This window comes from Hemiscyllium ocellatum, chromosome 29, assembly GCF_020745735.1.
Source record: "Hemiscyllium ocellatum isolate sHemOce1 chromosome 29, sHemOce1.pat.X.cur, whole genome shotgun sequence".
Taxonomy (NCBI): Eukaryota; Metazoa; Chordata; class Chondrichthyes; order Orectolobiformes; family Hemiscylliidae; genus Hemiscyllium; species Hemiscyllium ocellatum.
Genome location: NC_083429.1, coordinates 30,878,856 through 30,894,498, shown reverse-complemented (window position 1 = coordinate 30,894,498; position 15,643 = coordinate 30,878,856). Strand labels below are relative to the sequence as shown.

The 15,643-nt window shown below is 41.3% G+C and overlaps 1 protein-coding gene across 2 annotated transcripts in view; it reads right to left on the bottom strand.

Annotated features, from left to right (window-relative positions):
• The window catches only part of LOC132829591 (sialic acid-binding Ig-like lectin 8), an 85,746-nt gene extending 71,580 nt beyond the window's left edge, over positions 1 to 14,166 (bottom strand). For both annotated transcript variants that reach the window (XM_060846855.1, XM_060846856.1), the window contains exons 1-2: positions 13,958 to 14,166; positions 13,046 to 13,390 (exon numbers count right to left, since the gene is read on the bottom strand). In XM_060846855.1, the coding sequence (XP_060702838.1) occupies positions 13,046 to 13,390; positions 13,958 to 14,006 (394 nt within the window). In that variant the 5' untranslated portion in view covers positions 14,007 to 14,166. The remainder of the gene's footprint in view (positions 1 to 13,045; positions 13,391 to 13,957) is intronic.
• Positions 14,167 to 15,643: the final 1,477 nt, after the last annotated feature.

Genomic DNA, 15,643 nt, shown 5'->3' with positions numbered 1-15,643 from the left:
TATTTACACAGAAACATAACACAGAAGATAGGAACAGGGATAGAACATTTGACCCCTCAAATCTCCGTCACCATTCAATGTGATTATCGGTGATCACTAAGGTAAATACTCTAATCCATCACTTTAGCCACAAGATGCATATCAACCACTTTCTTCAAACACAGTGTTTTGGCCTGAACCACTTTCTGTGGAAGTGAATTCCACAGACTCACTAATCTTTGGTTGAAAACATTTCTCCTCATCTCAGCCCTACAATGTCTATCACTTATCATTAAACACTGACCTCTGGTTCTGGACTGCCCCAAACAACAGGAGCATCATTACTGCATCTAACGTGTCCCATCCCTGCTAGAGTTTTATAGGTTTCTATGAGATCCCCCTCATTCTTCTAATTTCCAGTGAATACCATCCTAACCAATTCAGTCTATCGTAAATCATAGGCATCACTTTGCTGCTCTCACTCTCTTGCAAGAACATCCTTTCTGAGATAACAAAACTCCATGCACTATTACAGATGTGACAATATTATATAATTACATCAAGACATCCTCATTTCTGTACTTGAATCCTCTCACTATGATGGCTAACATAAGTGTACCTTCTGTGATGGACCAGGCCAGAACCCTTCACAAAGCATTTCAAGAGGGTAGCCCAGACCCTAACTTTGCTAGTTGTTTTAAGCAGGTTTAATGTGGATATCCCAGGAAACATGCAATTGGTCAGACCACTTAGTTGTAAACAACATAGAATTTATTTACAGGATTACCGAATGAAACACAAACAGAATACAGAAGGACTTAATCGATCCGAAAGCTCAACAGATTATCCCAACTTAATCATGCTGTTCCAAATACTTGTAACAATCTCAATAAAGACCCCTTGGCACAAAATGTAAAATCAAACACAGGGTCTTACAGGAGAGATGTCAGAGAGAGAGAGAGGAGGAACAGCCTGGACCTGCTTTTTTGGCTCCAGCAGCTTTCCAGCAATTCTGCTAAAAACCAAACCAAACCACAGAGGAGCTGTTTTGGGAGAACAGGCCATTCCCCTTTCATTATACAAGTGTGTTATTTTTTCAATAACTTGAAAGCCTGCTGCCTGAGGCAGTATTTGTTAGCTATTTTCAAACTGGTCCTAAAACCCTTCAACTTAAGACTTTTCAGGATCTGTGTCTTTCATGCCCTTTCTGAAAAAATACCAAGAGCAACATAAGTTTGTTAAAGGAGCAGCATCATCACACCTCCCCCTTCAAAAAAGTGAACCATCAATATCCAAAGATAGCTTCATTTTAAACTCCTTAGTCTTAAATTGTTAGTACTCTACAACAGACATATACATTATATTAACTATAAACACGCACAGCTACATTTTGTTTCAGTCTGTTGTACTCCTGCCATCAAATGCCTCTGTTTCTCATTAAAGCCTCATCAACATGTCGGCAATCATGTTTTCCTGACCTGCTACGTGCCCAATTTTCAAATTGAATAGCTGTAACAACAAGCTCCATCTAAACAGTCTGGCATTCTTGTCCTTAAATTCCCTCACAAACTTCAATGGGTTATGGTCAGTGTATATGATTGTCTCAGATATGTTACTGGTAACATAGACATTAAAATGTTGTAATGCCAACACCAAGCTCAGCGTCTCCTTCTCAATCATTGAATATTTTTGCTGATGAATGTTCAATTTCCTGGAGAAATACCCAATAGGCCTTTCTATCTTCTCGTTGTCTTCTTGCAAGTGAGCAGCACACCAACATCACTTGCAATCAATAGCCTCCTTGAATGGCTTTGTGTAACTGGGTGTGGCTAACACCAGGGCAGTGATTTTCACAGCTTTCAGGCTGTCAAATGACTTCTGACAATCTGCTGTCCACTGAAACTTCTTGCCTTTCTTTAGCATTTCAGTGAGTGGAGCAGCCACACTACTAACATTTGGTAAGCATTTTCGATAAAATCCACTCAATCCCTGGAATCATAGGGATCTCTTTATGTCGATGCTACAGGAATTTCCCAATTTCTTTTGTTTTGCATCCCATGGGGCCATTTGACCATGTCCTGCAACATGGCCCAGGAAGGTGACTTGGGCCGCATTGGTAAATTCACTTTTAGCCAGGTTTATCACCAAGCCTTCTTCCTGAAGTTGATCAAACAATTCTGATAAATGTTGCAAATGTTCTTTCTATGTGTGACTAAAAATCACCAGGTCATCGATACATACGACAATGTTGGGTAATCCAGCAATGACCTCATTGCTTAGTCTCTGAAATATGTTTGGCATTTTTTTAATATCAAATGGCATGACTTTAAACTGGTACAGTCCATTTGGCCTTCACTCTTTCTGACAAAGGTACCTCTGAGCAAGTCCAACTTAGAAATAAAAGTTGATCATCCCACCTTTTCAACACAGTCTTCCAAATGTAGAATTGGATATGCATCAGCCTTTGTAACTGCGTTGACTTTCCGAGAGTCTACACATAACCATCGGGTACCAATTGGTTTTGACACCACTGCTGTAGGTGAGCTCCAGTCACTGTAACTCACTTCAATTATGTTGTCTTGTAGTATGCATTCAAACTCCTTTTGAACCTGTATCAACTTTAGAGGGCTATGCTTATTGGGATGTTGCTTAATTGGAGCAGCATCTGTTATATCTATTTCCCAGCTTAATTCCACGTATCTCCCAGTGTAATAGTAATAAGTCTTTCAGGTAATTTTGATTTTCCTCTCTAAGTTAACTCAATAATTTATCCCAATTTTTGATAATTTCCTCATTGTCCAATTTATTTTGAGGCTTGTCCAATTCAGAATGCTCTGAACTTGATTCTTCCCTCTATGTTGCAACCAATAACACATTCTCCTCTTGCTTTCGTTCTGTGTCAAAATACCTTTTGAGCATATTGTCATGACACACTCTGTGAGATTTCTTTCTGTTTGGAGTCCTTATCAAATAGTTCACCACTTAACTTCATTTTGACTTGATAAGGTCCGCTAAACCTTTCTTTTAAAGGTTCACCTACTACTGGAATTTACACTAACACCTCATCACCAATAGCAAAATTGGAAATATTGTTTTCTGCTTCCCATTTCATTGTATGCTGTGAGGCTTTTAAATACTGTCCAGCCAACTCCCCCACTCCCCCAACTCCTCCACTCATTCCTGAAAATTTGACACATAGTCCAAATATGTGGTTTCTGAATTCTGACTTATCAATTTCTCCTCAATCAATTTTAGCTCTCCTCTCATTTCATGCCCAAAAATTAATTCAAATGGACTGAATTTAATTGATTTATTTGGTGCATCTCTGATCACAAGAAGTACAAATGGAATTGTCTTATCCCAATCTCCTGGAAAGTCTTGATCATAAGCCCTCAACTTTGTCTTTAATGTCCAAAGACAACTTTCAAGTGCGCCCTGCGATTCTCAATAACACATGGCAGATTTAGATTGTTTTATTCCTGTCTATCTATAACTTCCTTGAATAATTTTGATTTAAAGTTTGACTCTTGATCTGTTTGTATCTCTGTGGGTACTCCGTATCTAGTGAAAAACTTGAGTAATTCCTCTACAATCCTTTTAGCTGTGATAATGCATAATGGAACGGCCTCGGGAAATCTAGTGGATACATCCATTATTGTTAACAAATTCTGATTCCCATTGTTTTGCTTGAGGTAATGGTCCTGCACAATCAATTAAGAACCGTGTAAAAAGTATTAAAGTTGTGGGTTTTATTACTGCCTGTGGTTTTTCAATTACCTGATATGTATGACTCATCTGGCAAAATTCAACTGCATCCTTGTGCAGTCCAGGCCACTAACAATGTTTTTGCATTTTAGCTTGAGTTTTTCTCATTCCTAAATGACCCCGTAGTGGTAGCTCAAGCGCCACTCGCAAAACCTCGTTTCTACAGCCCACTGGCAATCTGACATGATGAACATCTGCCTATTTCTTATCCGCCTGAATATGTGATGGTCTCCATTTCCTCCTTAAGACTTCATTCAGTGATACATTCACATTCATTTTCTGTGTGCCTTTTGCTACAATCGCTTTAAATTTTCATCTTTCTGTTATAACTCAGTTAATTTATCTGATCTAAAGATGTCTGCTCTGTCATCCATCTGCTCCTGGTTTGTGTCAACTATTTGATCAAACAGGGTCTCTGTTAATTCCACTTCAACTTTCTTATCTGTGCTCTTTAATCTCTCCTGTTTCAACTGGTGACTTTGTGACCTTGTTACCACATAGTCAGGAAAAATCCCAGGACGTGTGTCCTGCAATAGTTCAGTTGTCTGAGTTTCCATTGGCTTTATGACCATAGTAGGCAGTACTCCTGCTGGTGAATCAGCTATATCATTAGCAAAGACAAATTGTTTTCCTGGAGCTGAGAGTTTGTCCATATTCCTACTATAACTTCTCCAATCTTCACTGGACCCTCTAACCTCACTCCAAATAATTAAGCTCTTCATGTTTTACCGTGAATTCCTGTTACTCTTACCTTTTCTGACAATAGTCTAAGGTACATATCTCCTTATAGAATATAGAATATAGATCAGTACAACATAGAACAGGCCCTTCAGCCCATGATGTTGTGCCAACTATTGATCCTCATGTATGCACCCTCAAATTTCAGTCACCATATGCATGTCCAGCAGTCTCTTAAGTATCCCCAATGACCTTGCTTTCACAACTGCTGCTGGCAGCGCATTCCATGCTCTCACAGCTCTCTGTGTAAAGAACCCGCCTCTGACATCTCCTCTATACTTTCCTCCAACTATGTAAATGAAACAGTTCCAAATTGAGGCACAGTTTCCGAAGTTTTGCCCAAGCTTTATGAGTACATTGAAAATAAAGTAGCTACAACTTGCAGCATGGGTTGGTACCTGGGATTTCGATGTTGTGGCCATTTCAGAGACATTGGTAGAGCAGGGACAGGAATGGTTATGGCAGGTTCCTGGATTTCAATGTTTCAGTAAGAACAGAGAAAATGTTTAAAATGGGGGTGATGTGGCATTGTTAATCAAGGACAGCATTACAGTTGCAGAAAGGACGTTTGAGGACTCATCTACTGAGGCAGTATGGGCTAAGATTAGAAACAGGAAAGGAGATCACCCTGTTGGGAGTTTTCTGTAGACCTCTGAATAGTTCCAGAATGTAGAGGAAAGGTTGGCAAAGATGATCCTTGATAGGAGCGAGAGTGACAGCTGGTTGCTATTAGGGCCTTAACTTTCTTAATATTAACTGGGACTGCTATAGTTCAACTACTTTAGATGGGTCAGTTTTTGTCCAATGTGTGCAGGAGGGTTTCCTGACACAGTATGTAGATAGGCCAACAAGGGGCGAGGCCACATTAGGTTTTTTACTGGCTAATGAACCCAGTTACGTGTTAGATTTGTAGGTAGGTGAGCACTTTGGTGATAGTGACAACAATTCGGTTAGGTTTACTTTAGTGATGGAAGGGGATAGGTATATCACAGGGCAAGAGTTACAGCTGGGGGAAAGGCAATTACAATGTGATTAGGCAAGCTTTAGGATGCATAGAATGGGAAAGTAAACTGCAAAGGATGGGCACAATTGAAATGTGGAGCTTATTCAAGGAACAGCTCCTGCGGATCCTTCGTAAGTATGTACTGGTCAGGCAGGGAGGAAGTTGTGCTGCATGGGAACCATAGTTTACTAAGGAAGTGCAGTCACTTGTCTAGACGAAGAAGAAGGTTCATGTTAGGATGAGATGTGATGGCTCAGTTAAGGTACTCGGTTATCCAGGAAAGACCAAAAGAGAGAGTTAAGAAGAGCCAGGACGGGACGTGAGAAGTCATTGGCAAATAGGAGCAAGGAAAATCCGAAGGCTTTCTATAGGTATAACAGGAATACAAGAATGATTAGAGTAAGATTAGGGCCAATCAAGGATAGTAGTAGGAAGTTGTACGTAGAGTCAGAGGAGATGGGGAGGCACTAAATGAATATTTTTCATTAATATTCAAAATAGAAAAAGACAATATTGTTAAGGAGAATACTGAGATACAGGAAACTAGACTAGAAGGGATTAACAATTCTGGAAAGTGTAAAAATAGATAAATTCCCTGGGCTGTTTGGGATTTATCCGAAGATTCTCTGGGAAACCACGGAGGAGATTGCCGAGCTTTTGGCTTTGATCTTTATGGCGTCTGTGTCTACAGGAATAGTGCTAGAATACTGGAGGATAGCAAACATTGTCCCCTTGTTCAAGAAGGGGAGTAGACACATCCCTGGTAATTATAGACCAGTAAACCTTACTTCAGTTGTGGGTAAAGTGTTGGAAAGGGTTAAAAGAGATCGGATTTATAATCATCTAGAAATGAATAAGTTGATTAGGGATCGTCAACATGGTTTCATGAAAAGTAAGTTGTGCCTCACAAACCTTATTGAGTTCTTTGAGAAGGTGACCAGAAAGGTCGGTGAGGGTAAAACGGTTGATGTGGTGTATATGGATTTCAGTAAGACATTTGATAAGGTTCTCCACAGTAGGCTATTGCACAAAATACGGAGGCATGAGATTGAGGGGGATTTAGTGGTTTGGATCAGAAATTGGCTAGCTGAAAGGAGAAGAGGATGGTGGTTGATGGGAAATATTCATCCTGGAGTTCAGTTACTAATGGTGTAAGGACGAGAATGAAATAGTGTAGGTTACATGAGCTTCAGATTGTTTTCACAGGTTGGTGCAATAGCGAGGGCCGAAGGGCCTGTACTGTGTTGGTCTACTGTAATGGTTTATGTTTTATGTTTTAATTAGCCTATCCTTGTGAACTGCAGTAACCACTGTGGTTTCCTGCCAATTGGGTTATTGCCTGTTTAACTTGACCTTACTGGAAATAACGGACAGGAAACTGGCCCTGAACATTTGCTCCTGTGGTCTCTAAGAATGTAGTTTGCAACTGTTGTTAACTTTCTGGTTATTTTATACAAACAACCTCCTCCCATCATTGTTCTGGGTGTGGTAAGAATACTTCCAATGGGTTGATTCACTTTTTTGCTCTTCACTGAGATGTAGGATTTATTCTTGGGTCGGCACAATATTCAGAATGAAACAGGAATTCCTCATTCAGCCCCTCAAGCTAATTATAACATTCGGTTAGATCCATATCGTAATATCAATCTGCAGATTGTTCATATTCACTCTGGTGATTCAGAGGTAGTATGACCAAGACAGACTAACCACAATTGTAGTTTAAGTTTCGATATCTCTGTTGGTGATTTATGTACGAACCAGAAAACAGAACAAAACAGAACATCTATATATTCAAGAAGAATGGCGTGGATTTCCATGCAATTCTCTTGTTTATCCATCGTAACTTCAGCTCAGGAGCTGTACATTTGAGGAAAGAATGACATAAAATCTTTGCATGCCTCTTTTCCGGTTACACTCTGTCTCTTCCGTTAAATTTCTTTTAGGATGGATTTTATGAATTCACTCACAGTAAGGTGTCAAGAACAAAGTGCCAGTACACGAAAATGTGCCTGACATCGCACTCTCATATCCAAATAAATTTTCAGATGGTGGTATGTGAGATTTTGCTCTCCTCCCCTAGGTATCTTACATACCACAACATTGAATCAACATTTGACATTGAGACACATAGTTTTGAGGACAGATTATCAATATCAGCATCAAAGAAGCCTGTTTTAAACATGTTTTCGAGGAGAAGGAAGAAGGGCTGGAGAAGATTAGGAAGAAACTTCCAGAATTAAGACCCTAGAAAAACGAAACTCCATCTTCAATGGTGAAGCAAGTCAACACTAGATAAATAAGTAGTTAAATTTGAAAGTCAGGCGGACAGGCAGGTAATTCTGAGGAGGTGGGGAGGCTGCAGAAAGATTTAGCCAGTTTAGGAGAGTGGTCCAGGAAATGGTTGATGAAATTCAGCTTGAGTAAATGTGAGGGCTTGTACTTCAGAAAAAAGAATACAGGCATGAAAATTTTCTAAAAGGTGAGAAAATTCATAAAGCCAAAGTACAAAGGGATCTAGGAGTGCTAGACCAGAATTCTCTAAAAGTTGACTTGCATGTTGAGTCCGTGGTTTGTTGTCATTTATTTCAAGAGGGTTGGAATATAAAAGCAGTGATGTGCTACTGAGACTTTATAAAGCTTAAGTTAGGTCCCATTTAGAATACTGTGTCCAATTTTGGGCCCCACACCTCAGGAAGGACATACTGGCACTGGAGCGTGTCCAGCGGAGATTCACACGGATGATCGCAGGAATGGTAAGTCTAACATATGATGAACGGCTGAGGATTCTGGGATTGTATTCATTAGAGGTAAGAAGTTTAGGGGAGACCTAATAGAAACTTACAAGGTAATGCATGGCTGAGAAAGGGTGGATGCTGGGAAGTTGTTTCCATTAGGCAGGGAGACTAGGATCTAGGGCACAGCTTTAGAATTAGAGGGGGTCAATTTGGAATGGAAATGAGGAGACATTACTTCAGTCAGAGAGTGGTGGGCCTGTGGAATTCACTGCCACAGAGTGCAGTGGAGGCTGGGACGTTAAATGTCTTCAAGGCAGAGATTGATATATTCTTGATCTCGCAAGGAATTAAGGGAATATGGGGAGAGTGCAGGTAAGTGGAATTTAAATGTCCATCAGCCATGATTGAATGGTGAAGTGGACTCAATGGGCTGAATGGCCTTCTTCCATTCCTTTGTGTCATGGTCTTATGGTCTTATGAAAAGAACCCTGAGATACTGAGTGCTGATGGTCTGGGGAGAATTGAAAGCCAGTCTGCCAGAGAGAGCAACTCCAGTCTCTCCACTACTCTTGACTCACTCCAATTTGCTTATTGGACCAACAGATCCACGTCAAATGCCATATCACATGCCCTTCACTTCTCCTTAGAACATCTTGACACCAAGAACAACTACTTAAGAATCCTAGTCATTGACTACAGTTCAGCTTTCAACACTATTATCCCCTCAAGGCTAATTACGAAACTTAATGACCTTGGACTAAACTCCATTCTCTGCAACTGGATCCTCAGTTTCCTGACCCACAAGCCACCATCAGTGAAGACTGGGGACAATATTTCATCCTCACTAACACTCAACACTGGAGTCCCCCAGGAGTGTGTACTCAACCCCCTACTGTACTCACTGTATACCCATGACTGCATCACCAAATACCAGACTAATGCCATTTACATCGCTGATGACACCACCATAGTCAGTCGAATCTCAGATGGCGATGAAACAGACTACAGACGGGAGGTGGAAGACCTGGAAAAACAGTGCACTGAGAACAACCTAGCTCTCAATGCCAACAAAACCAAGAAACTTATTAGTGACTTTCGGTGGGATGTTACTCATGCCCCCCTGCACATTTACAGCACAGAGATGAAACAAGTGAAGAGTGTCAGGTTCCTGGGAATGGTCATCCACAACAAACTTTCTAGGACTCTTCATGTGAACGCACAGGTTACAAAGGCCCAACAACGTCTCTTCTTCCTCAGGCAGCTGACGAAAGTTGGCATGATGGCGAATACCCTTGCCAACTTTTATAGGTGTGCCATTCTGTCAGAATGTATCACTACCTGGTATGGCAACTGTACCATTCAAGATCGGAGACGGTTACAGAGAGTGGTGAACTCGGCCTGGATGATCACAAAGGCTAACCCCACATCTATAGAACCCACCTACCAGGCCCGTTGTCAAGGAAAGGTCGCCAACATTCTCCAAGATCCATCCCTCCCTGTCAATTTGTTTCTACAACCTCTACCATCAGGGAAAAGGTACAGAAGCCTGAACACATGCACCAGCTAGTTTCAAAACAATTCCTACTGTGCTGTTGTTAGAATACTGAATGGACTGACAAACTCTTAACATTCACCTGTACCTGTATTTTGTTTTTGCTACTTAACTCTATGATCTACCTGGATTGCTTGCAAGACTGTGCCACAGTACACATGACAATAAATTCAATTCAATTCAATTCCCTTGAAGAACTTTAAATTTCAAGACATTAATGAACTGGGAGGCCGTATTGATCAGCGGGTTATGGCTAGAAGGAATTTGGTGTGAATTGGGATATGCACTGAAAATAATTGAAAAGTGTAAAGCTAGAAAAGAACAGCAATTCAGGCAGCATCCAAGGAGCAGAAGAGTTGACAATTCAGACATAAGTCCTTCATTAGGAGTTTGGAGAGGGAATGGGGATGAGAGATAAATAAGGGGTGGGGGTGGGGATGCAGCTGGAGGGAAGGTAGCTGGAAAGGTGATGGGTAGATGCAAGTAGGGGCTAATTGTGATAGGTTGGTGGGGAGAGTGGAGGGGATAGGTGGGAAAGAAGATGGACAGGTGGACAGGTCAAGACAACGGTGCCAAGTTGGAGGGTTGGATCCGGGATGAGGTGTGGGGTGGGTAAATTTGGGAACTAGCGAAGTCAATGTTGATGCTGTGTGGTTGAAGGATTCAAAGGCAGAAATTGAGACTTTCTTCCTCCAGTTGACTGGTAGCTTTGATTCAGAGGTAGAGGAGGCCCAGGACTGACATATAACTGGGGGAGTGAGAGGGGGAGGTAGAGTGGTTGGCCACAGAGCAATGGGGCTGTGTATGTCCCAGAGATGCTCTCTGAATTGCTCTGCGAGTTGACGTTCTTTCTCCCTAATAGAGAGGAGACCACATGAAGAGCAACAGATGCAGTAGATGAGTTGTTTGAATGTGCAGGAAAATCTCTGCCAGATGTGGAAGGATCCTTTGGGGCCTTGGACACAGGTGAGCGGGGAGCTGTGGGCACAGGCTTTACACTTCTTGCGGCAGCAAGGGAAGGAGCCAGGAGTAGAGGGTGAATTGGTAGGGAGTGTAGACCGGAATTGGGATTTGCTCAGGAATTTGTCTTTGTGGAATATAGACAGGGGTGTGGAGGGAAATATATCTCTGGTGGCGGTGTCTATCTGTAGGTGGTGGAAATGGCAGAGGATAATATGCCATGTCCGGATATTAGTGGGCAGGGGTGGTTGGGGGAGGAGCCGGGGGGTCTACATGCTTTGCGGTTTGAGGGGTGGGGTTCAAAAGCGGAGGTGCAGGAAATGGAGGAGATGTGCTCGAGGGAGCACTTGGGAGGGGAAATTGCAGTTCCTGAAATAGGAGGACATCTGGGATGTCCAGCGTGGAATTTCTCCTCCTGGGAGCAGATATGGTGGAGGCAGAAGAATTGGGAGTGAGGAATAATGTTTTGGCAGTAGGGGGGCTGTGGAAGGAGGTGTAGTTCAGGTAGCAGTGGGTTTGAAATAGATGTCTGTGCTGAAAAGTCATGCTGTATGTGTATTTGAAGTAGACAATGTAACCAATAAGATAACAGTTTTGCTCAAAGTGCTGTGATATTATAAAATTTAGACCTTTAATAAATGTTCATGGATTGAATGAATCAACAAAAAACAATTGCACATGGAACACAGCAGTAATAATTCTGTCAGGAAGAAATGATTAAGGAAAAGGAGAAATCTTTACAGGAATTGAAAGCAATTAGCTGTGCCTAGGAGTTGAAACCACATGAACACAACTGCTTTAACACCTGCTTGAGTAACTGGATGGTCTATTGTCACAAAGGACAAGGATTGTCCTGCAGCATTTAAGGAGTTAATCACAGAAAAGCTGTGTCTTCAAACAGACAGTCAATGCCAAATGTAACAAGTAACAAAGACTTCCAGCAATTTGGATGAAAGGATTTTCAAAATATCATCAGCAACATCACAAATAGACCAAAGGACAAAAATCTGACAAGAATCAAACATCAGAACTCCCCCATAGCAGAACTTTGAAGAACAGCACTGCATAAGGATGAAACCATGGACAGTTCCAGAGACACCTTGGTGAAATCTGACCATGTTCCATCATTAAGCAGATAATAGCCAACTGGGTTGTGAGGCTTAACTTGCTGACATTAGAGGTCTTGGTTTGGTTGCTACATGCAATAAAGTTTAGACCATTTTTCAGCACTCGACTGACTGTGAGCATTCTTGATAAGTGGCCCAATTAAAGGTAACTTGTGATGATTCACTCACAACAGTATCAATGAATAAACAAGAGAAAATAAATGTGATTCAAATAGTTCACTTGAAGGTATGAAACTTGGAATAAAATAATTATCCCAAAGAAAAGAGATTCGTAATAACTATAATTATCATCAAAAAAACATATTCTGAAAATTCATTGTTTCTCTGAGGTCTGAGATTTTCATCTGCATTTGTGGCATAATAAAGCACACTTCTGCACTGTTTCATTATTCCTTAGTGAATCAATCCTCCTGTATCAGGAACCGGGGTACACTACACTGTAAACAAGCTGTGATTCTCTGGATGATTTTTCAGCCTGACGCTGTACTCTTTACTTGAGATTTTGTCACATTTACTTTCTGAAATCCCCTGTTTGATATTTCATTGCAACTTCTCACAGCAGTTTCTAATTTCATTGTGGTTTGATGATTGCATGATTTGATTTGCTGAAGAACATTTCTGTTTTCTCTCATCGATGCCGTGTGGGCTGCTGTTCATTTCTGACACTTGTTGTCTTAAAATGTTGTTGCATTATTCATTTCATTTCTGTGGCTGTTTTGTGAAATAATGGAACAATGATATATGCATTGAATTTTAAATGCAACCTGTTTCAGACATTAACACAAGCACTGAATTAGTTTATATTCTTCTCATTAGCAATGCTTTAAATAATGTAGTTTTATATTGTATGTGGAAAAGTGCAGTGCTGGAAAAGCACAGCAGGTCAGGCAGCATCCGAGGAGCAGGCGAGTCGATGTTTTGAGCATAAGCTCTTCATCACACTCTTGCTCCTCAGATACTGCCTGATCTGCTGTGCTTTTCCAGTGTCTAACGTTTTGACTGTGACTCTCCAGCATCTCCAGTCCTCACTGTCTCCTCCATATTGTATGTGTGTGCTAATAATGAATTACTCCATAAATAATTTGGTGCAAATGTTGCTGTATCCATCATGAATGTAAAGTCAGTACTGTCACTCTTCAGTACATCAATGTCTTTCTACTTATCACTTGAAATGTAAATACTTTACCGTAAATCTGCAACCTTGTTCCTTGTCCTTTACTCTCTAATGGAGGATAGACTTTCGGTAGCTTCACCATGTGGGTATATTTGTTCTGAGAATGATCAATAGAAACGTTTTCAATCTCCAGTGATGTGAAACAGCGACCGAAACTACCCAGAGTAACATCGCGAACACAGGTCAGCTTCTTAATGCAGGAGTTCTTATTTCCCAGTAGTGGCTCCCTCTGGAAATTAGCATGGATCCATTCATGATTAGTTCCATTATAAATCCATGTACAGTTTATTGTGACTGATTCTCCTGTCAAGACACTGAGCAGACGCGGTTGAGTCACCTCTCCAATGAATGGTTCACCTGATGGAATAAAGCAGTTCACCATTATCAACATCATTTGAAATTTTCTACCCATTGGATTATCTGTGAAAAACATGATAATTTTACGTGTCTTTTCTCTGATTTGCGATGTTTGTTTCCTAGTTTTTGTTAAAATGGTGGGTTTCTTTTTCCTGGTCTGAATTTGCTTCTTTTTATGAAACAAGATTCAAAATCTTTTGGAGATCTTTGTTTCCAGTTTTCTGAAGCTGCTGCTATCAACTTGAACAACTGGCAAAGAAAGGCCACCCTTTTTCTGAAGATCTTAAAAAAAAACTTTAAATATTCTGAATTCTATGAGCATTAGGATTCACGATCAGTATCCAAAGTATCGTCTCAACTGGAATGTAACTTTTACACAGGAGGTTTAACCCAACCACCATGATGTGGATATTTGAACAGTGCAGAAATTGTCCAAGTGACATGGTGATGTTTCACTTGCTCTCTCTGCAGTTCCACACTATATAGAAAAGCTGAAATACCCGAAAAGGGGGAATCCTATCCCTACAGCGCCAGCGCCGAGTGAATGTCCTGAGCAGAACATCTTACCTCGAACAGCTGTTTGCAAAATGAAAAACAGTTTCAGCAGCTGCTGCATCTTTCAGAGTTTCCGAATGTTCTGAAAACTGTTTCAGCTCCAGACCTGAAGCAGGAAGAGTGTTGTCCTTGAGAGGGTTTCAGACATCAGTCCAGATGCTCTGCCTGGGGAATAATTTATATTTCAGCTCGAAACCGGAAGCAACTGCGGAATGCCATGGGTTTTAGCTGCTGTCAGGAAGGAAGTTACGTAGGAAGCAAAGAAAGTTTATTTTTCCCTTTGTGGGTTCTGTTAACTCTGACGTGGTGACAAATGTATTTGGAGAACATGAAAGTTCAGGATTAAAGAGAACTAAATTTTATTGTGCATCAGAGAAGCTGATCCAGGGGCTCTGAATGTTGCTGGGAATGACTTCAATTCCACCTCGAACGCTTCAACTAATGTGTGTGTGTGTGTGTGAGAGTGAGAGTCAAGATTTAGAAACATGGCTTATATTGATTCAAATTTACGGTCTTTGACAACAACAGTATGATTGTCCACCATGGAAATTATGTGTCACTGGTCATGTGCTATGTGGGTCCTTGTGTGGCTGATGAGTCCGATCCTGGAGTTGTGCCTCCTCTGGTACACCTGGTATGTGTTTCCAGGGGGTGGAGCTGGTTCTTCATCTTGAAATCACTAGGATTCCTTTCACTGGTTTTACTTCCTTTTGCAGATGGGTGTTTTAGAAGAATTGTGTTCCTTCATACAGGAGTTTCTTCTAAGTTTTTTTTAGATTACTTACATGTGTAATCAGGCCCTTTAGCCCAACAAGTCTACACTGACCCACCAAGTGCACCCAACCAGACCCATTCCCCTACATTTACCCCTGCACCTAACACTACGGGCAATTTAGCGTGGCCAATTCACCTAACCTGCACAATTTTGGACAGTGGGAGGAAACCGGAGCACCCGGAGGAAACCCACGCAGATGCGGGGAGAATGTGCAAACTCCACACAGTCAGTCGCCTGAGGCGGGAATTGAACACGGGTCTCTAGCGCTGTGAGGCAGCAGTGCTAACCACTGAGCCACCGTGCCGAGGGCATCTCATGCAATCACATCTATGTTGAGGAAAACCTTCAGGGAGTTTTTGATGCATTTTCTTTGTCCACTTCTTGTTAAAGCACCTACGTTGACCTGGGAAAAGAAGATTTGCTTTGACAGCCAGATCTCAAGCATCTTAAGCACTGGTCAGCCCAACAGACATAGGTTCAGATGATCATGGCCTTGATGCTGGTGTTATTACCTGCTTCAAGGATGCTGATCATAGTCTCTCTGGCCTTCCAACTGATGTGGAGAACAATGCTAATGGTATTTCTGAATGATATCGAGCTGGTGTCTATTGTTAGTCTGAGGTTTGGAGTCATGTCAAAGAATAGGAAGCATGACTGCCTTATATATAAGGACCTTTGTGTCAAAACTAGATACTACTGGCATTGATGACTCTCCTTCTTAAGTGTCCAAAGATGGCACTTGTGGACTGTGTGCAAAGTTGAACCTCTTCATTGATGTCAGTCTTAGATGAGAGGTAATTCCCAGGTAAGAGACATTTTCCATGTTTGGGACAATTTCTCTGTTGTTTTAGATGAAGGAGTAAAACAGGACCTGTCCTGGGATGGTTCGGCAAAAGACTTGAATCTTCTTGAAGTTGACGCTT